At 39.8% G+C, this 27,695-nt stretch overlaps 1 protein-coding gene across 2 annotated transcripts in view; it reads left to right on the forward strand.

Moving 5' to 3' along the window:
* The window catches only part of crybg1a (crystallin beta-gamma domain containing 1a), a 52,204-nt gene that overhangs the window by 15,035 nt on the left and 9,474 nt on the right, over positions 1-27,695 (forward strand). The window contains exons 2-11 of one of the 2 annotated variants that reach the window (XM_034126274.1): positions 7,473-7,590; positions 13,787-15,138; positions 16,296-17,398; positions 18,386-22,108; positions 23,069-25,440; positions 26,162-26,200; positions 26,302-26,420; positions 26,562-26,739; positions 27,050-27,189; positions 27,560-27,686. In XM_034126274.1, the coding sequence (XP_033982165.1) occupies positions 7,473-7,590; positions 13,787-15,138; positions 16,296-17,398; positions 18,386-22,108; positions 23,069-25,440; positions 26,162-26,200; positions 26,302-26,420; positions 26,562-26,739; positions 27,050-27,189; positions 27,560-27,686 (9,271 nt within the window). Of the gene's footprint in view, positions 1-7,472; positions 7,591-13,786; positions 15,139-16,295; positions 17,399-18,385; positions 25,441-26,161; positions 26,201-26,301; positions 26,421-26,561; positions 26,740-27,049; positions 27,190-27,559; positions 27,687-27,695 lie in introns of both variants that reach the window. The other variant, XM_034126267.1, reaches the window with a different exon arrangement.

Here is a 27,695-nt window from a genome sequence, read left to right on the forward strand (position 1 = left end):
TGTGTGCACAATTCACACTTTCATGCAGAATCACACACCCAAAAAAAGAAGTGCTTCTCACGATCCAATTGGGATTAGGTAAGAACTGTGGGCTGACTCAAGTTTTGCAATGGAAAATAAAGTTCTTATTGTGAAAGGATCTCTAATCTTGGAGCTGATTATCATTATTGCAGCACACTGAGCACAGGAGCCAAATGTGTTTCGACACAGATATCCGCCCTGCTGTTTGGAAATTCTGTGCATCAAAGTTTTACATTTCTTCTCACTTAGAATTTGTATTTCTGAATTAAATGGTGAAATAAGACAGGGATTGGATTAAATACAATTTCATTGATACCAAGGCTGTTATAAATTCTGATTATCATCTCAATTCCTGATCCTTTTCTGTGTGGAATAGATGTAACTAGTCAAGTTTTTAGTATCAACCTCACTGTTTCATTATCTTGTCTGTCAAAATGTGAACATGTTAAAATAAATAATAAAGGATTATTTTATATATACAATAAAAGGAATAGGAGGCATCACATTTACGATTAAGAAGCATTGGCACCGTACTATCCTTAAACATATTGGTTATTTTTATGATTTGTGGACTTGAGGATACAATTTATGCATTCTGAATGTGTCAACGTTTGGTGTCATAAAGCTCTTAAATATTAGGGATGAGAAAAATAAACATACTTATGGTCAGTCAAAATTATGAAATATCCCGGGAAAACCCTTACTTACTAATCATTTGATTTTTATCTACAAATCTTGTGAAATAGAGTATCTATATATGTAGGAGCGAAACTTGAGATCTCATAATATTCACTTACCATGAGTATTTGTATGTATCATTATTAAAATGTTTATGTTGTCCTGACAAGAAACTAGCTTCCCTGGCAATAATAGCCGCTTGTGAAATTTGGGAAAAAGCAGGAGAAACAATGGAAGGTGCCAGTGTGTGTTTGTGTCTGCCTCCCCTTCCAAAGTCAACATGTCAGCCAGCATTATGAACAGCTTTTGTAACACAGTCATCACCTTGTAGTTGAGATTACATCACAACTCTCTTTCCCAAGATTATAGTAACAAAGATACACTGTATGCATTTTATTACTCCCTCTGCACTCACTTCTGCAGGATAGAGCGCACATGCATTTGGTTTCTGTACTGCGAGTAAAATATAGTTTAGCTGCCAAAGATGCATGATCATGACTGCATGACATTTTCAAAACCATATTGAAATGGTGTCCATTGCACACAAGCACCCCAGCTATGAGTCCATGTGGCAGTGTAGTGGCTGCAGCCTACTGGTAGCCGCAGACCCGCCCAGCATCTGGCAAACACTCGTCCCAGCAGCAGTTGTTCCAGGCACTCCCCAATTCACAGTAACTCTTACAAACAAGGGCTGTTTTTGACTCATAGTGTGAAGCCACTTTAGGGCCTATTTATATCATATCATTAGCACTTCATTGTGTTGATTTGGCTATAAGTGCTAAGCATAACACCGAACCCTTGGTTGTTATCTGAGCATGCGGAAATAAAAAATAGACCAATTACAGAGCATCAGCCTTTTTGCTGCATTGATACATCAGATCCAGTTTCCTATTGGGCGACTGGACCTTGGCACAGGCCTTCACATGTTTGGATCACAGGCTGTTCATCGTGTGTGCAGCAGTGAAATCCAGTGCCCTTATATTACAGCAAGTTATATTCCATCAACAGCCTCAAGTGAGTCATTATACTCCTCATATACCCAACACAGAGTGAGTCACTTTTTGAATCCTTTCCATCCCTTGTTTGAGTGTTTTCAGTAGCTCACACAGGTCTGCAGGCTCACTGAAATCTCTTTGTTATATTTGCCTGTTTGTTCTGGAGCAAGGAAAGATGTGTTTGTGTTAATAAGGTTTTCCTGGCAACGGCATGTTGTATTAGTGTGGTGTCGACCTCCGGGTCGGCTAACATACTGCCCATGGATACAAAGGTAACATATCATTGGAACCTTCCAGATTGGCTGTTTTACCTTTTTCGGACACAGACTTGCAAAGTTTCTAAACTAAAGCCCAAAGACAAGGGAAGGGAGGAATGTTACCCATCTTGCTTTTTACAGGACAAAACATGTCAAGCATGTTAACACTAGTGGTCAAAATACAGTTTCCAAAGTTGAGAAAAACAACCTATTTCTTTTAACAAAGCGTTTTTAAAGTTGTATCTTTTTGCAGTAGACACAAACAAGCAATGAGGTGAAATTAGTTTTTGGCGATATACTTGAAAACTGAGGTTTAAAGATTATGTTTTCCCCAGTAATATACAATACATAATAAAGAGATGATCATGACGTAATAATAAAAATACCACCATTTATTTTAGTGGCATGTTTGGTATTGTAACATCCCTGAAGCACCTTTAACAATGGAATATATTGCTTTAATGTTGTGTTAGGTCATTGTGGGCAACGTCACATTAAATATATAATAATAAAATCATTCTCACAGTGACACAAATAAGGACAAGGTGACAGCGAAGGTTCCCTTAAGAAAAAAAACATTTGTACCCCCAGAAGTTGTTGAGAGATGCCATGGTTTAACACTTAACTTCCTTGTTAAAATCTAATAAACTGTGCGCTGTGGAGCCTTTGTCTGTTGCAACAGAGAGAAGGTTCAAACAAGTCGGAGCTGGTTTGTGCCTGGTTCCTTTGCTACCAGGAAACCTTTATCACAAAGACTTTAAGCAAGTCCTGGTTTTAGATAACACTAACTTAGACTGAATACAGGACGCAGCCTGATGATGTCAATGACATACTATAAATCAGTTCACATGCTGGAGGCAGCAACGGCTCCCCTGCATCTCCTGCTGCAGGAGCTATAATCCTCGTTAAGAGCTGTCTTCATCTACATGCGTCAGCTTGATCAGATTCTGCGGTTACAATATATCCATATGACCATATTTCATTCAAAGCAACATGTTCCTGCGTGTTGCTCCCTGGAGGATGTTGAGAAGCATTTAAGGAATCATAAGAAATGTAGTCAGACAGGGTGAAGCATATCGGATCTTAAAGGGGCCCTTTGTTCTTGTTGGGTTTTTCCCTTTCCTGTAGTGTGTTTGTGAGTTTCTCTCCCACACTGCCTGAAATGCCCGATTGGACTCCTTTGTTTGCTTCTGTAACATAGTGACATCACTAAATTACATACTTTTTTTATTTATTTTTTATTTAACCAGATAAAAGCATTGAGATAAAATCTCATTTACAATGCTGACCTGGCCAAGAAGGCAGCAACGTTACACATTTGTATTACACATAACACAGACATATAAAATACAGAGAACACAACTAAGTAAACAAAAAGAGGAAAAGCAGTCACTACATTGTGCACATTAGGACAGTAAGAAAGGTACACTACTTATTACTGCAAGAGCAGCTGGTGGTAAGGACCTCAGACAACTTCAATTTAAAACAGGCTATTGAGACAAGTGCCATCAGTGACATACATGCTTCTATTGGCTAGCGCTCCAACACATTGTACGTGATGGGCTAACGAGACGGGACATCTCTAAGCGGTTGACCAATTACAACAGAGCTGGCCAGCTAACCAGTCAGAGCAGACTGGGCTCTGGTTTCAGACAGAGGGTGAAAAGAGGTGCTGCAGCACAGGCAGTATGAGATTTTTAAACATTCAAGCATAGAAACATGTCACAGTAGAGACACACAACACAAACATCAACCTGAAGATGAGCATAATGTCCTCTTTAAATAATATTAAAACACTTCTACACTATTGTAATTACACTGAATGTAATTTATTATTAATATTAGTGGGTTGTGGTTTTGGCTCAGTTTGTCTGTTTATCAGCTGGAATATGGAAAAGCTACTGACAGAATACTTTGATGATAGTGTGAAGCAACAGAAAGTACATGTTTGGCGCTGATCTGAAACACAGGCCAGAAAAACAAGTTGTGTTTCACTTTCGTTAACATTGCAGTTTGGATTCAAGTGGGGTGAGGGAGTCAGAAGTGTTGTTCAATCACTCTGAACAATAACTCACAAAACATCTTCTTCACGCACACAAACACATCATGCAGAAAAATCCCTCATCCTCTGTGTCATTTCATTCTTGTTTCACTGAAGGTCTTTGTATCTGTCGATAACAAAAATGTAATTTAAAAAAAAGAACAATGATTACATCAAAGTGAACCCATGAACAAGATGGTGATATAACTGTTCATATCTCTATTAGATCATGTCAATATCATCATGAGGTTTCAATAGCTCCAGCAAAGTACACATTCAGTCTGTTTTAACAAGAGTAAAGTTACTGAGGGTCACACCAGGTGAGGCGTGGCCCACTCATCCCGCAGCTCAGCTTGCACAAGAATGTAAACACTTTACAATCAGAAGGCACAAGCCCTAGATCTAGCGCTCTAATTCATAATTTAACTGCTATTGGTAATTGCTATTATTAACTGTTTTCCGTATTTCTTTCTCAGTCGGTAAACCAGTCAGACCTCTCGTCTTCCCACATTTGAACACAGACAAAGGCTTCAGAACAGTCATTCATGTCAACTGAATTGTCTTTCTGCCAGATATCTGAAAAGCTGATCTAGCTCTGCCCCCTTGTGGGGAAACACTGCACTGCAGAGACTCGTCCTGGTTATTGTGGCCGTGGAAAAAAGGGAGCTACTGCCGCAGGTGGCAACATTATGCTGTCTTATTTCAGGACACACCCCGCGAGAGCATCATAAGCTGCTCCAAACACACACTCAGAAAGAATCTACAACCACAGTAGACGGTCAATACAAATAAAGAATCTAAATAAAGAAACAGTAATAGACATGATTAATGGTTTAAAGCAAATCATTCTTAAATAGGTAGGGACATATTGTATTTACAGATAACTTATTCCAATCTGAATTTAAAAGCTTTTTTTTACTTCTTCGGATACAATAAGGATTGTTAAAGGTGGGGTATGTAATTTTGGAGAAACCAGCTCGAGTGCGCTGGAATTTGAAACTACGCAGCCGAAAAAAATCTGCCTCTTCCTTCAGACTTCCTTACAGAGCCCCTCCTCCAACACACACGAACGCGCACATGACCAATGAGGGCACGAGATAAGTTTGTGCACAGATGGAAGGCTGACAGGCAGGTAGGCCATCCAGTTATTTTAGCCGGGCCGGCTCAGATGATTGGTCGTGCTTTTTACAGTACTACGGCTTCCACAGATGAAATTATTTTATGTATTTATTGTCAAAGCATTTAATATATTCGTTGCTATCGGGATGTTAAGAGCATTCCATGGAATATAACAAAAAGTGTTTCTGAAATAAATTACATACCCCACCTTTAAGGTAAAAATAACAGGGTTTTAGTGGGTCCTTAAAAGTCTTACATTCTACTGTCATGAAACTAAGGTCTAAAACTTAAGTCTTAAGATGTATTCTCTACTTTTGTGTTAACTGCAAGTAATCAAGGAAGTCTTCGGTTATTTCCCATTTCTTTATTTACATTCATTTCTATTAAATATTAGTTTGTATTTGTTTCAACATGAAATAAATGCATGTGCTTGTACTCTATACTCTAAGACTTATTTAATACGAACACGTACAACTCTATTATGTGGTCTAAAAAGTTATTTACCCCTAAATAAATTGACCTCTTATATATACACTGGTTTTATATTGCACTGAGGGGTGGATATCAGTTTTACAAGCATTCTGGTTGAAATGTAAATGTGAAACAATGTCTGGATCGGTTCAGAATATACTGCTTTAATGTTATCTTGTCAAACAATATTCTACAGTACACTCAAGCCTTGGATTAATGTCCTCACCTAAGTGACATTTGGATATGTTGTTCTTATTGGAGAATTTCTGACATCACACCTGGAGGCAGCCATGTTTGTGAACCCAGGATCGTGTCATATGACAGTACTATCCCGTAGACACAATACAGGACAGCAGCTGTGGCTCCTCTCCTGTTGAAATGAGGTGGAACGCTGTCTGTCATTCTCTTATCTTGCTGCTCTCTAGCTCCAGACTGGGTGTGATCCTTCTGTAAATACTTGAGCTGCAGAAAAGCCACTCCTCCCTGAAATAGATGCACCTCTTCATGCCTCGCACGTGTCCTACAATCCTCCGCTGCACTCTAATTACTGAGAGTGTATGTTTTGCCGCTGGGGAGTGAATGTTGCCTTTCAAGTGTCATATTGTCTGTCTCCAACCCTGTTTTCCAACCCAATGCTAAGTGGAAAGTGTCACCGCAGTTGAAAACACTAAGAGGTGCCAGTGCAGCTGACAGGGGACGGCCCATAATCATATGTTACTTGTTGGACTAGACATTATGTTACATTTAATCAAAAAAAGTACCGGTACTACTAACCATTATTTTAATTTCCACCAACTTTTTATTCTTTAATTATAATATTTAGTTGTCATCAGCTTTTCTTTTTTTAGTCCCTCAGTTGATATATGTATTTTTTTTAATAAAAAATTGATTTAATCTTTTTATATTCTATTATCCCTACTTTCAATATCTCTGTTTCTTTTTATTTTCAGTAGATTTTATTTAGTTAATTATAGAATATTACATATCTTATATTATCTTTGCTATTAACATCTCTTTATTTTTTATTATCAATAGATTTTATTTAGTTATTTATAGAAGATAAGTTATATTATATTATCCCTCAGTTAACATGTATTTATTTCATCGTATTATTAGTATATTTAATCTTCTAATATATTATATTATCCCTACTTAACTTATTTTTATTTTCAGAAGATTTTATTTTGTTATTTATAGACTAATTGTAATGATTGTCCCAACATTTAAAAAAAAATGTAATTTGTATAATGTCTCAACACCTTACATTACATATGTCACACAGTTCTGAAGTTGCTGCTCATCATTTTTACCCATGGATGTGTACTTACCCACTTATTGGTCTTTATTTGTATTCTAGTATAACTAATGTGTGCTTTTCTTCTATATATGAATATGTTAAAGCATCTGTGTTATTGCATGCCTTTTTTAACTGCTATGCCACTTTTGCTGTAACAATGTAAATGTCCCCGCTGTGGGACTAATAAAGGATTTCTGATCTGATTTTGACTATTAGATATCTCGTTTTATTCCTACTTTCAATATTGTTCTATTTTGTTATTAACACTATATTTCTTTTGTTACTTATAGAATATTATATTTTATATTATTCCTACCATAAGCATCTCTTTATGTTATTATCAGTCATTAACAATGTTGTGTTTGTCTATCACATGTTTTTTTTCAATTGTATCTTGAAGTCACATTGAAATTGTAACAATAACAGTTTGTCCTTGAGAAATCAGTTACCGTACAAAATGTCAGGACAGGGACTTTGATGAAGTGACTGTAAAAACAACAGCACTCTTCATGAGAGCAGAAACAAAGACCAATGACATAACACCCCCCCCCCCCCCCCCCCCCCTCTCTCTGTTTCCTGCCTCTCTCCACCAGGAGCTTCGACCAGATCAGTGTTTGCACAGAGTCGGACTGGGACCCTGAGTCCTCCTCCATGATCAGCTTTGACATGAACCAGCCACACCACCCTTCCTCATCCTCCAAATTCGTCAAGGTTGGTTTTATTCACACATGTATAATCGGTGTTGGAGTAAAAAAACGAAACTGTTTTGGATCAGTTTGTGTGTGTGTGTGTGTGTGTGTGCATATTTCAAAAGTGCTGTGTCTGCAGTCTTATAATAGTTGTTACAGCAGCTGTAAAATGCTTTAAAACAATCTTGAGAAAAGCATTGATTTCATGACTTCAACCTCATATTTCTATTTGTCTTTTTTCTTCTTGCAATAATCTAACAGATATAATAGTTCTGTTGCTTTTGTTGTATAAAACAGAGGTAGGAACTATATTGACAACCAGCAATTGTTTCTGAGAAACTAACACACTTTTGTAAGGCAAATAAATAAGGAATGTAAAATTAGAAATAAATAGTAATGTTGAGTATGTTTTGACTTTCTTCTACTTAATAGTACTCAAGTACTTTTAAAGAACATTTTGAGGTACTTGTTGGTATTTTTGCTTTTGCTACTTAAACTTCTGCTCCACTAAATCTCAAATGGAAATATTGTACTCTTTACTACATTATTTTAACAGCATTTCTTTCAGTTACTAGTTAAATGCATAATATTCTTTATGCAAAACATATGATGATAATTTAAAGAGGCCCTCTTATGCTTTTAGGGTTGTCCCTTATTTGCTCCTGTAGTTTGTTATATAGGTTTTTTTTGCATATAAATGATCTGTAAAGGCTAAAATCCCAAAGTTCCCCCTGACTGAAAGGCCTCCATTGGACTCCTTTGTTTACTTACCTGACACAGGGGGTGTTTCTCAATCGCGAGTACGCTTGCTTGGTAGCACATGTCTTCCAAGTCACTTGCTTCAGAAGCGAGGCAAGAATACTTCCTGGCATTCGCAAAACAAAGAGTGGAACAGGCTAGCAAGTGTGCAGGTGTGCGTCATATGAGAGGCCCCGCCTTACATCTTCCGCCACAGATTTGGGGAAATTGGTCCGTGCGCAAAGCATTGTGGGGATTTTAAGACCGCGGAGTCTACACATGTGCTAGGGCTGCTCAATTAATCGTATTTTAATCGCAATTACGATTATGGCTTGCAACGATTACGAAAACAACGTAATCGAAATAAAACGATTATTTTTTTATTATTATTATTACTTTTTTTTTTTTTTTCAAATTACATTTTTTTTTTTTTTGGTTTTTCAGTTGAATTATACTTAAAGTTCAGGCTAATCAACTGTTAAAAACATACTGTTCAAATAGTTTTTCTCCAATAAATTGATGTTTTCAAAGTAAATGGATAATCGTTTTTAATAATCGTGATATCAATTATTGACCCAAATAATCGAGATTATGATTTTTGCCTTAATCGAGCAGCCCTAACATGTGCAGCCTCAACATTTCTCCAAACGAAGTATGCCGGGCTCGGTAGAATTCCAAGTATGCTGGACATTGGAACAGTACTTCGGCGGCACTCGATGACGTAGTATGCTTGAAATAGTGGCTCTGGAGCAGCTTTACTCGAGATTGAGAAACACCCATAGTGAGAACACTATGTAATACTCACGCTTATTTTGGCTAACGGTCTTACACATTGAACTTGATAGACTAAGGGGCGGGACATCTCTAAGTTGACCAATCACAACAGAGCCGGACAGCTAACCAATCAGAGCAGACTGGGCTCTGGTTTCAGACAGAGGGTGAAAAGAGAAAAAAAAATTAAGAGCTTTGTGAACATTAAAGCATGTAATCATGTCCCAGTAGAGACACTAATATATATATATATGAAGCCCGAAATGAGCACAACAGGGCCCCTTTAAAATATCATGCACTGTTTTGCAATAAAGTTTGGGTCGCATTAACTAACTACTAGAGAAATGTATTCATTCAAATGAATGCATCTGCAATAATAATTCAATAATATATAAAATAATGCGTCTTAGAGGGGCAATTTCTTCATTATTATTTTCTTCATATGTTATTTTACAGTACATTTGATATTTTAAGTACTTTTATCTATTTATATTTAGGTTAAAGTAAGATGATGTCCTTGCAGCACAGCCATCTCAGCTAACCGCTCACTAGCTGATATCAGCTACTGTTAGCAACATACCTGAAAATACAATTTCTCCTTAAAATATGATGGAGTTTCAACAAAATCAACGTAGTCCCATAAAGTATTAGGCACTTCTTCAACTTAACTACATTTACGTATTGCAAAAAAAAGAGATTGTGGCGAACAGTTGGACTGAGGAATTAATTCTCATTACTTCGAGTCAACGTAGCATTAAAAGGATTTTGATGCTGGTATTTTAAGGTAAAAATAGTTACATATTCCTGTAACTGTTCTTAAAGGAATAGTTACATATTCCTTTAAGAACTTAAACTATGTCTTCTGTAGTATTACTAAGTGAAAATATTATAGCTTTTTTGTAGCTGTTTTGACTTTTCCGAGGTTTCTTATTTAAGCTTCCCATTCCAGATCATTCTCCAAATTCTGACTTTCACACTGCTTCCTCTCACGTCTGCCTCCAGGGAACAAAGCTTAATGCTAAGTGACAGACAGCATGTCATATCTGATTTAAAGTAGATATTTAGTGATAGTGAAAGTGTGCCTCCACTTTAAGATAAGATGACAATAGTCCTATGGGATCTCATTGTCTGTGTGCTATTATCATCAAACCCGTCAAACCTGCTCCTGGATATATTTGTGTCGGTGGGAGTCGGGAAGTGGTGAATGTTCCCAGGTTTAATATGACAGCCATCCCGCCTTGTTTACACTTTGGCATGGAGTCTGAAAGATCCAATACCCTGCTGTACTTAGGATCAACACTATTGTTCCTGTGTGTGCCTTTATTATTGATTATTATCGGCTGCTGAGATCAGAGCATGAAGCAGAGCGTTGGCTGGCAGATAAGGAAGTAGAGCATAATGCACACAGATATGGTTCTATATCTCCACCTACCTGACATTTGTCATTGCTGTGAGTAAATACAAGAGGAATGCTTAGCGCAGAGCTAAAAGTAGAAGCTTTGCTTAGAGGGACGGCAGGTAGCCATACAACGCTTAAACATACACTGAACACAGGATACTTTACGTACGCTGTTTTTAGTGTTTATACTGCTTCGGCGCGTGGATTTGTGAACGAGTTCCAGCGACCCGGAGGTACTGTATCATTCTTCACTTTTTTTTTCAACTTTTTATTATTATTACTAAAATCCTTGATCCGAGAGAGGCTATTCAGTTAGGTTTTTGTGTTTTATTCTAGAAAAGAGCTGGAAAACTTGGCCACAGGCTGTCTTTACGCTCTGTTTGCTCAGGGAATTACTGTTTGACAACACTGGAGAAGAGGACAAAACCGGTTTTTATCATAAAACCTCCCAAAAACACAGCAGATAACACATGTCCTCTTGATTTGCACCGCTTTAGAAAGAGGAAGGGTGGGGTTTTCTCCACACCCTTTCAATATCACTGGATTGTAAATTCCTTTTTTTTCCCTGTTTGCCATGTGACATCTTTCGCAATATCTTTGTTATACTCTAGTCATGATGCTAATGCCCTGGAGTCACTTTGTTCAGCGCTGGGACTTTTAACCGTTGACACACACAACTCCCTGCAGCCAGTACTGCTTGTGTGTTCATCAGAGAGGACTATTCTATTTTCTATGTAATCTGCTACAGAAGTAGGATACTGGCTTTTGTATTTAATGTAAGACTTTTTTTACGGATCATAATCTTAAGTATTAACTTTCTTTGAGAACTCGAAAATAATTCCACACTTTAGCCTCCAGGAAGTCAAAATGGTATGTAACTGTTGCTTTTTCACACTGTGGTTCATGCTTCTTGTCCTGACGTGTGCTCTTTATGCAGGGTCTGTAGTTTTCCAGGTTACGCAAGTTATGTTTCACGCCGGCAGAGCATTTTTCACTTTGTATTCGGTCTTCTTTACTGTGACAGAAATCCTGTTAAAAAGCGCCAAAGCAGCCTAAAAATATGAATTAAAACTTCTACACAAGTATCTGCTGCTGGCTCACTCTGTTCCCATATTTTACATTAAATAATAATATTGTTCTGATTGATTATGAGGCTCTTGTTGGTCGTAAGCCTGTGTGGTTTGATTTCAATCTCGCTAGCTGTGATAACTGAAGTGAACCTTGAACGGAGCATCAAAGAAGTTTTTCATCTGTCTAGTCAGTCATTAGCAAACAAACTCCTGTTTTACCACCTTGTCCTTATGTGCACCAGGGTGTCTGTATTTAATCTTTTCAGCCTGATTTACATATTTGAATAGGCTCTGTAAATAGTTTTTCTTTTAATAGGCATTAGATGAAAGAGTATTGAAGTAAACAACCTAAATATAATTGATGGGCTCTTTCATTTAATCTGTAATCCTTTAGTTAAAGGTAGGGTAGGTACATTTGAGAAACCGGCTCGAGATCGCTAGAATTTGAAAATACACAACCGGAGAAAATCTGCCACTTCCTTACAGAGCCCCTCCTCCAACACACACGAACGCGCACATGACCAATGAGGGCACGAGATAAGTTTGTGCACAGATGGAAGGCTGACAGGCAGGTAGGCCATCCAGTTATTTTAGCCGGGCCGGCTAAAATGATTGGTCGTGCTTTTTACAGTATTACGGCTTCCACAGATTACATTTTTTTATGGATTTTTTGTCAAAGCACTTAAGATATTCATTGCTATCGGGATGTTAAGAGCATTCCATGGAATATAACAAAAAGTGTATCTCGAGCCGGTTTCTCAAACTTACCTACCCTACCTTAAAGGTCCCATGTCATGCTTTTCTGGTTATTACCCGTCCCCTTGTGTGCTATGTAGCTTTTTATGCATGTAAACGGTCTGCAGAGTTACAAACCCTCAAAGTACACCCTGTAGCGAGTAAAACTCTAACACAGAAAAGACCTGTCGATGCTGCCCCAGAACGCCTCGTTGGAGATTTCTCTTTTTCCATTGTTTACTTCTTGGGTATAGTGACGTAACGTAACGTTACGTCCGCGGAGCCGTTACGTTTGGACCAATCCGCAGACTTCCTCACACACACACACACTCGGCGGGACGTTGCGAGGCTCGCTGCTGCGAGGAGCGGGACACTGTGAGCTGGCTCACTGGTGTGGGGTCGGCGAGACAGCGAGACACCACGGAATTCAGCCTGGGCACACACACAAACTCCCAGCCAGGCTGCGGGTGTGTGTGTGTTTCGGGCTGGGTTTCGCTGTGTCTTGCTGTCTCGCAGACGGCCACTGGGCTCACAGGGAGGGGGGGGCAGGAGCTCCAACAAGCCGTTTAGGACAGAGAGTGAATACACATACTATACAGAGATGCTGTATGAGAAACCAATGTGAGTTTGGAAAATTGCACAATATAAATCTATTTTAGTATCCCATGACATGGGACCTTTAAACTTTAACCTGAAAAGACAATATGTTTGACAAATTGAAGGTGAACTTTTATGAAAACACACATGCTAATAAAAGAATAACAAATAGTCAAACATTTTTCTAGTTTTGTTAAAATAAGAATTGGTAATTTTAACATACAATACAAAATATTTTCTTAAGACATAATAATTGTACTACATAAGATCAGGCCCAGTGTTTTTCATAATGAAGCCACAATTTCTTTAACCAAAATGACATTCCAAAGCTTATAACTGGAAGTAAATATGTATATTTTCAGAACAACACTAATTTTGGTGTTATATCAAGTAAAACTAATTGTAAATTCCTATGATTCAAATGATGTAGTAATCTTTTCCTACGATTTCTTAAGCAAAAACAAAATAAGACATGGTTCTGCCACACAGATGCATGCAATTGTTATGTAATTAAAAATATATTAGTTATATTATACTAGATATTTATCCGTCTGTGTGATCAAAAAGTGCATCTGTATTTTCCATGCATTTCTTTTCAGAAACTGAATGCAGTAGTTTTATACTCTAATACTCTATATTGTGCCTGTGCTTTACATTTTAACATTAATTACGTTACCGTTTTTAAGGTGTGGTAATCTATGAAGTAAATACTGCAGTTCCTCAAAGAAAATATTTGGCAAATGATGTCTATTTTTTCTAGCTGTGGTATCCGTTGAAGAGCATATCTTTTTAGTTTTCGTTCCCTATTTTATTTTCTTCCTTTCTATCAATAGCAACGCTAGAAATGAAAGAGTTTGCCAGCTGCTCTCTCCAACTCATTCTTTATCTTTATGTCTGTCCTCCTTCAGGGTTCGGAGGAGAAGAGGGGAATGATGGATCGCCTCTCCCACTTCTTCAACAAGAAAAAGAAGAGCACTAGGCATCGCTCAGACGCCTCCAGCGATGGAACCACCCCAACATCCCCCCTGTCCCCATCTTCACCCCTGCCCCTAGAGGAGGATGAGCTGAAGACGCCAACTCCATCTCGAAAACACATTGAGTATGGCGAGACACTCAGCCAAAGCTCGAGTCCCAGCGGCTCCAGCGTCATCTCTCTGTTGACAGTGGATGGAGACCTCCCGTTTGCAGACAATAACAGCAGTGGCAGTGGCAGTGTGAGGGAGGTTCATATGTGCAGGATCAGCACAGCCAGCACGGAGAGGAAGTCTGGGAATGTGACTCCAACCACTCTGGATCTCGCTACCACAACTCAACCAAGTGCTGAGTCAGACGTAGGCTTTGCAGAGTTGGTGGCGGAGGAAGTAAGCAGGAGGCTGAGCAGTTTGGATGGAAATACTGTGAAAAATACAGAGAATAAGAGCTCCACATTTAAAATCTCCCTTTCCAATGCAGCTGAGGGCCCAAAGTCACCAAACTTAACCTCTATAAGCTTGGGAACAAAGAAAACGTCAGTGAAAATTGGAGAGAAGGGGCACAGCACCGCCTTGAAAGGAATAACTTTAGGCTCTCGTTCGTCTACCTCGCGCCCCGCCACAACCCAAAAGGAGGGCGGAGACTCTCCGTACTTAGCGAGGGAAGACAAGAGGAGGGGTCAGGTATTCTCTTGGGACACTGAAGCCTCGGATTGGAGCCCATCACCTGAAAAAGAGAAAGTGCCTGAAGGGGGTTCTCCTGTCTTCTACAAAGCATTATGGGTGGAAACACACCTGGGACCAGAGGAGGACGTGGGGAGGGAGGGGGAGAAAGAGAAGGATATAATGAAACAAGAGGAGGAAGGCTTCAGAGCAGACTCTCCTCCCGTGCTGGCTATACCTGTCACAGTCATTCCTGAGGACGACTCTCTCCCCCAGAGCGCGGCAGACCGCCCCTCCACCCCCTCTGAGACTCTGCCGTCCGGTGGAAGCCTGCCAGAATCAGACATCTCCTTGGCACCGACTACAGGGGAGTTTCAAACAACAGTACCACAGCCGGAGGAGCCTGGCACTGGCACAGGCTCAAAGCAAAGTTCACTTCAGGAGAAACGAAGGGTGAGAGAACACCGCGTTTCGCGCAAGTCTGTGAATCTGCCTTCCAAGCACAAAGTGTTTGCCCACAAGGTGCGCGTCAGCCCCGAGACAAGTTTGGATGGGGACGAAGCAGCGGAAGAGGAGCTCAGCAGAGATTCAACTACAAAGACTTCAGACGCAACACAAGTGAAACTGTGAGTTTGTTATAATTTTTCTGTGGTTACTGTTTAATAGTCCCTTTGATCCTGGGGCAAGGCTTGGGAGCTTTAGAGAGCTAAGCATGCGTGCAACCTGAGATCTGAGTTCCCAAGCTCTATTGTACCAGAGGAAAACAATACAGACCTGCACTGAAATATTCATGTACAGTACATCCAATCATAGAAAAACTCTGCTATAGACTACCTTACAAATGTAATGCATTTGTTGCTTTCTTAGATATACGTGTCAGGTTTATGCTTCATTTAAATGAAGGTCACCTTTGATGTGTTTACCTATGGTGTGTGTGTTCACTGTAAGTTAGTCATTAGGATACTGGACGAGCAACTGGCGACTACAGCGTGAACACTTTTGTTTGACTTTAGGGTTACATGGTTACACTGAGCCACATATATAGAAAAGGCATTGCATACGTAAGGATACGGCTCTCAAAAGAAAAGGGATGAATAGTGGTGTGACAAGACCCTGTACATTTGTGAGTTACCGAGCACTGCAGGCTACAAATGGTCCTGCCTGACACATACCTGAAGACTGATTTATAGTCTCACAACTATGCTCTAACATAGCTGCCATTTTTATGAACATGGTTGGGAGGGTTACTTCAAGAATTAACCTGTAAATGTAATAAGTAACTAAATCTAAGTATCACAATATGAAAGTAATTTAACCTGATAACTTTCTGTTATTTTTGGTTGACCTCAATATCAAATGCAATGCGAAGAAATACAAGAAGAAATAAATATCAATAGGATGTTTTTTACTTAAGTATTTTATGTAAGACAACCGAAAAAAGCTACTTTAGAAAATAAGAAACTCAGATATTAAGTATCAAATAAGGTGTCTGCATTTAAAAAAAAGAATGAAAGTGGCATAATAATGTACCAGTAATTTGATTACATCTTTTTTTAATGTAGCTGTGAGGGAATACAGTTAACATTATTCTTTTGCCAGAGTGACACTAACGCAACTACCGCTTAAGTTATTTTACTTGCATGCAGATTATTTACCGTTTCCCAGCAGAGTAAAAAGGAATGCACTTTTCATTGTACCTTTTTAATGACTCATTCAGTGAGTGGTTGCTAATGTTACTCTAAAATATCTATGCTTATGTCTCTCTCACTCTCTTTCCTTTCAGACTGCCAAGCCTCCAGGACAACAACAATGTGGAACTCAAGGATGCCAACCTTGAGCCATTTCCAATAACAGACGTCACAACACACTCTGAAACAAACACTCCTGAACCCCTAGTTATAGAAAAAACAGAGTCTGAGGCCACTGATTTTGCTGATATCTCTGCAAACTCAGACATGTTCAGAGCAAAGTCACAAGCGCCTGGGTCTGGGTTAAAAGGCCAAGGAACTGCTCAGGCTCAGCCCTCTAAACGAGGGGTTAAAGCAGCAGCAGAAAGTCGGCATACCACAGCAAGTGGAGCAAAGACCCCGTCATCAGCAGCTGCCAGCAAGGACAAACCTGTGATAACAAAGGCTAAAGCCTCCACAGAGAGCACAGAAGTGGGAACTTCCAGTGATATTCCAGCACAGAGGGAACCTAGCAATGATAAAACAGCTTCTATGTTACCAACATTAAAAGACCAAATCACCAGTGGTCCCTTAAGTCCAACTGCTTCAAAGTCTAAAATCCCCAAAAGGTTAGGATCGGATGCTGATGTGAAATCACCAGTGACACCAGATAAAATGCCAGTGGCTGATGCTTCCGGGTCAGTGTTCACTGAGGCCTTGAAATCTCCGGTGAGTCCAACCAGAGCTGTCAGGAAACAAAGTTTTGAAGAAGCCAAGGGAGGCCGAGCTCTGTCAGGGAACATTTCTCCTACAAAAACAACAAACAAGACAGGAACAAAGCTTATTAAAGAAAAGCCAAATGAGGTCAGTGACTCTATAAAGCTGGTAAATGGCCTGGAGAATGACCACGAGGAGAGTATTATTAAAGCAGGACACCAAACGGACAGGGAGGGCTTGGATGTAAAAAAACAAAGCCAAACCCGTCAGGAGAGTAATGCCTCCTCGGCATTAAAGAGCCGATTACCCATTTCATCTCCTACAAGAAAGAAGAATGTTGATACAACTCTAACAAGTGGCACCGACTTCAAAAGAATGACACATGATCAGACCGATTCAGACATATCCAAGACAGAACAGAAGCCAAAGCAGCAAGAAGTCATTCCTGATGAGAGGCCCGGTAGTGCATCACCACCTCCACTGCCTGAAAGTCCCAAGAAAGGTAAGTACAAACAAAACATATGTATACTGTCATTATTTCAGAATCATTTGACCGTAGCTGACAGCAAAGGTGTGGACTTGTGTTACATGACTTAAACTCGAGTCAGACACCAATAAAAAAAAATGATGAATTTAGAATCGACTTGAAAAAGAAAAGAAAATTGAAACTCAACTTGGAATTAAATTACAATGACTTAATAATTAGCAATTCATTCCCACATAGTTGGCTTTTCATTTCCAGAATCCACCTTGTTTTAAACACTCTGACAGCATCCAATCAAGTTGCAGGGTTTAGTTGGAAATATAGAACAGATGAATTTGTACAAGTACAAAAACCAACAAACAACCAGCAGATCGATATTGGTGGAAAACTCATTATGAATGTTTTTACATTTCGCAAAGAGCTTTAAAGGTAGGGTAGGTAATTCACTTCAGAAACACTTTTTGTTATATTCCATGGAATGCTCTTAACATCCCGATAGCAATGAATACATTAAATGCTTTGACAATAAATATATACAAATATTTCATCTGTGGAGGCCGTGGCGCTGTAAAAAGCACGTCCAATTATCTGACTCGGCCCGCAGCCGATAACTGGATGGCCTACCTGCCTGTCAGCCTTCCATCCCTCATTGGTCATGTGTGCATTCGTGTGTGTTGGAGGAGGGGCTCTGTAAGGAAGTCTGAAGGGGCAGATTATTTTCGGTTGTGTACTTTCAAATTCTAGCGCACTCGAGCTGGTTTCTCCATTCTTACCTACCCTACCTTTAATATGACAACTATTAAGCTTTAGAGTAAATATACTTTTATTTATTTTTATTTTGTTACCTTTAGATGTGCTGCTTTTCTGTTTTTATTCTAAGCTAAGCTTATCTCCTTGCTCCAGCTTCCTATTTACCACACATCTTTTCACCTAACTTGACAAGAATGCATAAGATTGATTTGTATTCTTGTTTGTCATACAACTATTTGTTTGTGTCACAACCAGGAGGTATGCTGTCACCAAGATCATCCAATCGCCCCACTAAAAGAAGCATCAACCAAGAAGACAGTGACACACGCACAACTAGTATCTCTCCACCTCCCACCAAGCAAGAGAAACCCTTCTCTTCAAGGCTCTCCAAACCCAGCGACTTAAAATGCCCAAAAAGTCCAGTCCCATCGCCTGTAAGCAAGCTTCCTACAAGAGGTGAGAGAAGCCCCAACAAAGTAAGATCCAGAAAACCTTCACCAACTGAGAATTCTGTGAGCACATCCACGTCTAAACAGGAGGACTCAAATCAGAACAAAGCGTCTGAGAGTGTCAAAGCAGATCAAGTGAAAGACAATTCCATTGGTGACATATTTGTATTCAATTCTCTATCAAAAGAAGGAAAAGAGCATGCAATAAAACTCACAGACAGTATAGGTGAAAACAAAACAAAAGGAAAAGGGTCAAAAGAATTAGAGGAGAGCATAACCAGTCCTGCAACAGAGGATATTTCAAACATCCAACAAATACAAAACAATGATGCAATTATTCCAGAAAAGGCTCAAATAATAGTTACACCACTAAAAGGCTCAGGGGCTGAGGCATTGCTAAGCAGTGATGCTGCCAAGGCAAGTCCATCTCAGACGCCTATTTCTGATGTAGTTACTGGTGCAAAACTCGGTTCGCAACCCACTACAGCTCACATTCAAAGTGAAAACACCAAGCAGGAACAGGAAACAGCACCAAAGATTTGTCCAGAAGAACTGAAAGAGAAAGACAATTCAGAGACAACGCAGCTAATAGGTAACAGAAAACCAGATTCAATCAAAGATAGAGGCCTTCCAGAGCCAAACTCTGGCGTTTTGGCGAAGGACACAATACCCGCCTATGAGGATGTAAGTGATATGTCAGCAAAACCTGTTGTGGTTGGCAGCACTCACGGTGACAAAATGACACGTTCTGATCTGGATCATGTTTTACCAGGGAGTGTTTCCTTTAAAGAAACAAATAAGGTCCCTTCTAAGGAATATAATGGCAGAAATAGTCTTCCTGCTAAAGACCAAGATGCTGAACCAAAAGCTGTATTAGCAAGCACTTCCATTGATACTGGTGTTGACCTGGCCAGAACAGAGCAGCAAAATGAGTTATTGAAGGATCAAATTCTTAAAAATGATAGATTTCCCACATCGAGCAGAGATTTATCAGATGATTTTAAAGAGAACATTATGGAGGAGGTTGGCAAGAAACCAGCAGAGGGTTTGGACATTCAAACAGAGGCTGTGACTGTTTGTGAATTGCAAAAGAATGTTGAAAATCAGATGGACAAAGAGCCTCTTTTACTGCCAGGAGAATGTGAAAGAGATGAGAAAGACTCAAAACCAAATAAAAAGCTAAATGATACTGTGGTGGAAAGCGCTGACTCACAGAGCAGTTGCAAAAAGGAGCTGAAGCGTGTAACTGTTGAGGATGAAGAAAGAAAAGACCTTACAAAACCACAGAAGCCAACAGATCTTTCATCAGGAAAGAAATGTTCACAGCCTGTCTCAGAGGACGGAATACAGACGGTAGTTACAGATGCCCTGGAAGAGAAGAAGTCTGAGCAAGCAAAAAGTGCACTCCAGGACAATACAGCCGGTTTGGTTGACACAAAGAAGCAATGTGAGATCCTCTTAAAGGAAATTGAAGAGAGTGGTGATCAGGAAAATGAACAGGAACCAAAAGTAATTCTTACCAAAGATAAGAAGATCGGGGATAAGGAGGAAAAACAGGGGGACAAACAAGTTGACGTTGCTGAGAAAATAAGCACTACAACTACTAAGAGTAAAACAAAGGAAGTATCAATGCAGAATTTACCAAATGAGAATTCTGAAGTTAGGAACCAAAAGGAACAGAAGACGTTAAAAGCTGGAAATCAAGATGGGGATAAAGCAGAGGAGAATGCTAATGGATCAGCAAAATCCAATGGTTCAAATGCTAACCTAGAACAGCAACCTGCAACAGAAACAGTTCCAAAGAAGACAACAAAAAGCCATTTTTCACAAATGGATACAACTCAAGAACTAAAAGCAGTAAACAGTGAAACCCAGAGTGCTCAAGGTACTAAAGACAAGACTGAAACAAAAGATTCACCAATCAAAAGTTTGGTGAATGAGACTCCAATTGTAAATGCTGAAGTAAGCAAACAGAAAGACCAGATGTCCACACTTGTGAGAGAGCAAGATGAAGACATTACAAGACCAGAGAAAAACCAATTCATAAAATCCAAACATCCAAAATCGAACCTGCAACAGCAACCACAGACAGACAAAACTCAAGTTCAAAAGAAACTACTGGAGGAACAGATTTCACAAAGCGATACAACTCAAGAACTCCGACCTATGTACAATGAAGATTGTACAAAAACTGACCTGAAACAGGAAGCAGAAGCGGTACAATCAGAAGCTCCAGAGAAGAAATCAGAAAACCGAATTAAAGATCTGAAGGTTGTAGGCACTGAAACTCAAAGTGCATCTGGTATCAAAGGAAAGACAGAAACAAAAGATTCATCAGTCAAGAGTGTCGGAGGTGAGGTAGCAAAGACATTAGAAACTCCAAAGGTATCAGAAAGCAACAGTCAAGAACTAAAGGTTGCAACCACCAAAAGTCAGAGTGTTGAGGGAGCTAAAAAGAAGACTGAAACAAAGGATTCATCAACAAAGGATCAGAAGACTGTAATTGTTGAAGATCAACATGAGGACATAACCAAACCAGATACAAATAAATCAACAGTATCCAAACCTCCAAGTACTGACGTGATACAGGAAGTGCAAAAATCAGAAGCACCAAAGAAGAAATCAGAAAACCAAACTCAAGAACCAAAGCTTGCAAGCACAAAAACGTTGAGTGATAGTGTAGCTAAAGAGAAGACTGAAACAAAGGATTCATCAGGAAAGAGCTTGGTGAGTGAGACGTCAACTGTGAAAGCTAGCAGTGAAGTTAGCAACCAACAGGATCAGAAGTCTGTAATTGTTGAAGATCATCATGAGGAAATAACCAAACCAGATACCAATAAATCAACAGTATCCAAAACTCCAAGTACTGATGCGAAACAGGAAGTGATGAAAGCAGAAACGCCAGAGAAGAAATCAGGAGGACAAATTCAAGATCCAAAGGTTGTAAGCACAAAAACCTTGAGTGCTGGTGGACCTAAAGAGAAGACTGAAACAATGGATTCATCAGTAAAGAACTTGGTGAGTAAGACGTCAACTGCAAACGCTAACTTTGAAGTTATCAACCAGCAGGATCAGAAGAATGTAATTGTTAAAAATCAACATGAGGACATAACCAAACCCGATACCAGCAAATCGACAGAATCCAATTGCCCCAAGGCTGACCTGAAACAGGAAGTGGTACAAACAGAAGCTCCAGAGAAGAAATCAGAAAGCCGAATGAAAGATCTAAAGGTTGTAGGCACTGAAACTCAAAGTGCATCTGGTATCAAAGGAAAGACAGAAACAAAAGATTCATCAGTCAAGAGTGTCGGAGGTAAGGTAGCAAAGACATTAGAAACTCCAAAGGTATCAGAAAGCCAAAGTCAAGAACTAAAGGTTGTAAGCCCCAAAAGTCAGAGTGTTGAGGGAGCTAAAAAGAAGACTGAAACAAAGGATTCATCAACAAAGCTTTTGGTGAATGAGACGTCAACTGGGAATGCTAACTATGACGTTAGCAAGCGACAGGATCAGAAGACTGTAATTGCTAAAGATCAACATGAGGACATAACCAAACCAGATACAAATAAATCAACAGTATCCAAACCTCCAAGTACTGACGTGATACAGGAAGTGCAAAAATCAGAAGCACCAAAGAAGAAATCAGAAAACCAAACTCAAGAACCAAAGCTTGCAAGCACAACAACGTTGAGTGCTAGTGTAGCTAAAGAGAAGACTGAAACAAAGGATTCATCAGTAAAGAGTTTGGTGAGTGAGACGTCAACTGTGAACGCTAGCAGTGAAGTTAGCAACCAACAGGATCAGAAGTCTGTAATTGTTGAAGATCATCATGAGGAAATAACCAAACCAGATACCAATAAATCAACAGTATCCAAAACTCCAAGTACTGATGCGAAACAGGAAGTGATGAAAGCAGAAACGCCAGAAAAGAAATCAGGAGGACAAATTCAAGATCCAAAGGTTGTAAGCACAAAAACCTTGAGCGCTGGTGGACCTAAAGAGAAGACTGAAACAATGGATTCATCAGGAAAGAACTTGGTGAGTAAGACATCAACTGCAAACGCTAACTTTGAAGTTATCAACCAGCAGGATCAGAAGAATGTAATTGTTAAAAATCAACATGAGGACATAACCAAACCCGATACCAGCAAATCGACAGAATCCAATTGCCCCAAGGCTGACCTGAAACAGGAAGCGGTACAAACAGAAGCTCCAGAGAAGAAATCAGAAAGCCGAATGAAAGATCTAAAGGTTGTAGGCACTGAAACTCAAAGTGCATCTGGTATCAAAGGAAAGACAGAAACAAAAGATTCATCAGTCAAGAGTGTCGGAGGTAAGGTAGCAAAGACATTAGAAACTCCAAAGGTATCAGAAAGCAACAGTCAAGAACTAAAGGTTGCAACCACCAAAAGTCAGAGTGTTGAGGGAGCTAAAAAGAAGACTGAAACAAAGGATTCATCAACAAAGGATCAGAAGACTGTAATTGCTAAAGATCAACATGAGGACATAACCAAACCAGATACAAATAAATCAACAGTATCCAAACCTCCAAGTACTGACGTGATACAGGAAGTGCAAAAATCAGAAGCACCAAAGAAGAAATCAGAAAACCAAACTCAAGAACCAAAGCTTGCAAGCACAAAAACGTTGAGTGCTAGTGTAGCTAAAGAGAAGACTGAAACAAAGGATTCATCAGTAAAGAGCTTGGTGAGTGAGACGTCAACTGTGAACGCTAGCAGTGAAGTTAGCAACCAACAGGATCAGAAGTCTGTAATTGTTGAAGATCGTCATGAGGACATAACCAAACCAGATACAAGCAAATCGACAGAATCCAAGCCTCCAAGTACTGATGCGAAACAGGAAGTGATGAAAGCAGAAACGCCAGAGAAGAAATCAGAAAGAAAAATTCAAGATCCAAAGGTTGTAAGCACAAAAACCCAAAGTGCTGGTGGAGCTAAAGAGAATACTGAAACAATGGGGACATCAGTAGAGGGTTTGCTGAATGAGACGGTGAATTCGGAAGTTAACCATGAAGTTAGCAACCAACAGGATCAGAAGTCTGTAATTGTTGAAGTTCAACATCAGAACATTACCAAAGCAGATACAAGCAAATGCCCAAAGGCTGACCTGAAAAAAAAAGCGCAAGAGAAGAAATCAGAAGGCCAAATTCAAGAACTGAAGGATGAATGCACTAAAACTCAGAGGGTAGAAGGAACTAAAGAAAAGACTGAAACAAAGGATTTACCAATGACGAGTTTGGTGAATGAGATTGTTATTGAGAATGCTAACTTTGAAGATAGCACAGAAAAGGAGCAGAAGCCCTCAGTTGTCAGAGATGAACCTTTAAGGATTAATAAACCAGAGAATGTCACTGGTCAATCCACAGATTTTAAAGCAGCCAACAAGAATGATGAGAAACAAAAGAAAATGAAAGAAAGGAAAGAAGGCGTTGAAATATCAAATAAAGTAACAAAGCAGGAAAATCAGCAGAAGGCATCAAAGTTAGATGCTCACCAAGAGTCAGAAAGCATTTCTGTGAAAGATGCATCTAGCAAAATAAGTGGTGCAGAACAAAAAGACAAGCTCACTGTTGTTCCAGAGACGGGACGTTATAGCACTGATACTCAGAAGAAGGATGAAGACACCAAAGAAAAAACTAAAACAGGCAGTGGTTTCAAACGGGAGCAGCAGACTTCAGAAAAAGAGAAAACCAGAAACCTCAATGATCCACAGAAGCCTGCAAGCCCATCACTCAACGGCAGTTTGTCTCTTGCTGCCACAGCGGAAGCACCCGCAACATCTCAAAGTCCCCAGCTAAAGAAGGAATCTCCATCTACTTGGTTAGATTTAGAGCATCCGAAGCAGAAGAAGGCACATAAAAGAAGACTAAAGGCCTCGGCAAGTGAGGATGAATCTCTTGATCCTGATGACTATGACGAGTTAATCAGGAGCATTAAGGAGGGCAGCATTCCTTTCTCACTGCCTCCCAAGAGGCATATTCCTAAAAAGTCCCCGTCTCCACCTCTTGGTTTGTCGCCTATCATTGAGGACAATTTTGAACCATTTGATCCAGAGCAATTCCAGTTCGGCCTAGGGAAAAATGGCGCAAGTTTTAAGGACCCTCCCCTATTATCTATGGTGATGAAACAGAAAGCAGCTAGTAGGGAACGGCGGTTTCTGGAACGAGAACAGGATAATGCCAATCACACATCTAGAGGCCAACTGAATTCACTTGACGAGGTGGAAGGCAAAGATGGAGTCAAAGAGGGGGATAATACTGAAAATGGACAAGAAGAGGGAAATAACAATGGACAAGAGACAGGGAAGCTGACGTCACGACTTGGGAGGATGTCCATCCTCTCCAGCTTAATGAATTCCCCTCGGCCCTCCAGGAAGGCCAAAGAGGAAGTTGCCTCTGACACAAATAGCACGCTTTCTACTCCACAACAGGACCTGCTCTGGCTTGGAAAGAAAGGAGTGTTTGATTCACCTCTGCCTGCAGATAAGAAGGGTGTGAAAGGTAGAGACCAAGGCCCACTTGTGGGTGGTGGTATAGGTGCAGTTAGTGAGTCAGCAGTCAATCCCTCCTCTCCACCTCCTCCTGCTCTCCCGTCATTCTCAGAGTTAAAGCAGCCTGTTCATTTAGAGAAGTACCTCAAGAAGAACAAATCAGAGTCTGAGGCCTCCAGCGGCTCTACACATATGACTAAAACTGAACTAGGTCCTAAGGGTGCGACAATGGACCAGACCCCAATAGAAGTACCAAATGTCGAAGAGAGCCTGAAGGGCCCCGCAGAACTGCCTCCAACCAGCGAGAACAGCCAGCAGACTTCCCTGAATGGACTAACTAAACCTAAGCCTAAGGTAGGAGTTTAAATCCTTTAAATGATGATCTTTTATAATACAGGTCATTTTTCCTTTTATTCAACTTTGAAAGAAAAAAGGTATAGTGGCCCACAGCCTGAATGGGTTTTGAGCTATGCCCTAACAGAAGCTTTCTCTCTTCAAGTTTGTTTCCATGGTAATATGACTCAGTCTCATATCCTGTTCTTTTGTTTTGTGGTGCTGTTGCAACAAAGTTCTGAATGAATTGCAAGTAAAGACAGGACAAAGCAGGATGGCCTCATCTGGCAGGGGTTATTTGCCAAGATCAGCTAAAGCTGAACTGTCACGTCACAACATATTTGCATTTATATGCAAACAAAGCAAGACTATGCAAAACATGTGTCTGTGTATTACTTACTGCACGGCATGTGTTCAATTCTCTCCCTCAATGATTCCAACACACTTGTACCTTAAGGGTTTTTATTTCTGCAGTTGCCAGGGATAGATTATAGTGCGGCTCTACTTATATGACAACAAATAATTTACCATTTGGTTTAAAAAATGTCGTGTAAGCATTATTGAATATGGTTAACAAAATGAAATGCATAGCTAGAAGTAGTGGATAAATGTTAGACAAAGTTTGCTAAAAAATTCAAATCAACACTTGGGGATAAATATATACATATAATTCAGCTCTGAAAAAGATAACAATTGAAGTTTAAGTTTAAGTTCATGATGAAATGATTACATTTTCTTTCAGACACCTGCAGTAAGAGGGTTCCACAAAAGGCCTGGAAAGGTATGATTACATGTTATTTACTTGCTTTTTTCCTAGAGTTTTGAGTCAATATTATGGTGCTTGCTGCTACATGTTCTAATGAAATGTCTATTTGAATCCAGATTGTCGTACATGAGCAAGACCAATTTGGAGGGCAGCAGTTTGAACTGTACTGTGATGTAGAGGATGCCACCACGATGAAGCTGTCCCCTGTCATCTCAGTCAGAGTCATCAGAGGATGGTAAGTGTATTTGATATATATTTTAGTCTATGTTGGTACTTGTTCTTATAAACATCTACCTAACAGAGTGATCTACAGGTGTAAAATGTCTCCTTCCATAAACTGCAAGATTACTGACAATGTAACTCTCTTTTTCATTAGCTGGCTGCTCTATGAGAAACCTGGCTTCCAGGGTCGTATCATCGCCCTGGAGGAAGGTCCTACGGAGCACATAGTGAATATGTGGGCAGAGGAAGGGACCCCGACCACACTAGATGCAATGGGTGAGCCTGTACCAACAGCACCTATGGTCATAGGCTCTATTCGACTGGCAGTTAGAGTACGTTAACCTCTCACACTGTTTCCATACTGTTATTGTAACTGTTTGTTCTGTTATGTTGTTTCCAATCACGTATGATCCCTGTGGAATTTGTTAAAAAAAAGTCCTGAATATTGTACCTCAATAATTTATTGGTAAGTATTGTATTTTATTTTTTTAGCAGACCGTTTGTGATCTAACTATATATTTGTATTTTATGTGGATTTCTTATATTTAAATGTACCAATAGAAAAGTCTGGCTTCTTTTTAAATGCATGGGCACTGATACAATTCAAATGCACAATATTTTATTTTTATGTTGTGTTTACAGGACTATAGCATTCCCCATATTGACCTGTATCCTGAGGTCAATGGGATGGGGAGGATGACCTCTTACTATGACGAGACTGTGGAGATTGGCTCGTACAGTATGCCGCAGACCACTGGCTCCATTAAGGTTCATTCTGGAGTGTAAGTTCAACCGACTCATTTAAAGTAACAAGGAGTCTATGTAAATGTGGTTTTTGCATTTTGGAAACATATTTCAGTTTCATTGTTGGTGTGGTAGTTTTAAATCAAACTCTGTCTATGAAGGTATGCACACTGCAGGCTAGAGCTTGCCATTCTTTAAGCATAGTTGTAACTCTTGCTCATGATTGATGGTTATCTTACTTTCATAGTTCTACTAGATTAGAGGTGAAGTACAGTATTTAGTCCTTTTACTCATGTGTAATATGATAATACAGATTTGCCTGTTCAGAGCACTGCGAAGGGAAATGCCCTCAGTGGAAAGTTCCCTTCCCTCCCTTTCCCCTTGTTCATGCTGTGTCTGTGTCTCCAGCTGGTTGGTGTACACTGATCCAGGGTTTGAAGGGTTTGTGGGAGTGCTGCAGGTGGGGGAGTATCCCTGCCCAGAGACCTGGGGCTTCCCTCAGCCCTTCATCGGCTCGCTCAGACCCCTCCGCATGGTACAGTAT

This window comes from Trematomus bernacchii, unplaced genomic scaffold, assembly GCF_902827165.1.
Source record: "Trematomus bernacchii unplaced genomic scaffold, fTreBer1.1, whole genome shotgun sequence".
Lineage (NCBI taxonomy): Eukaryota > Metazoa > Chordata > Actinopteri > Perciformes > Nototheniidae > Trematomus > Trematomus bernacchii.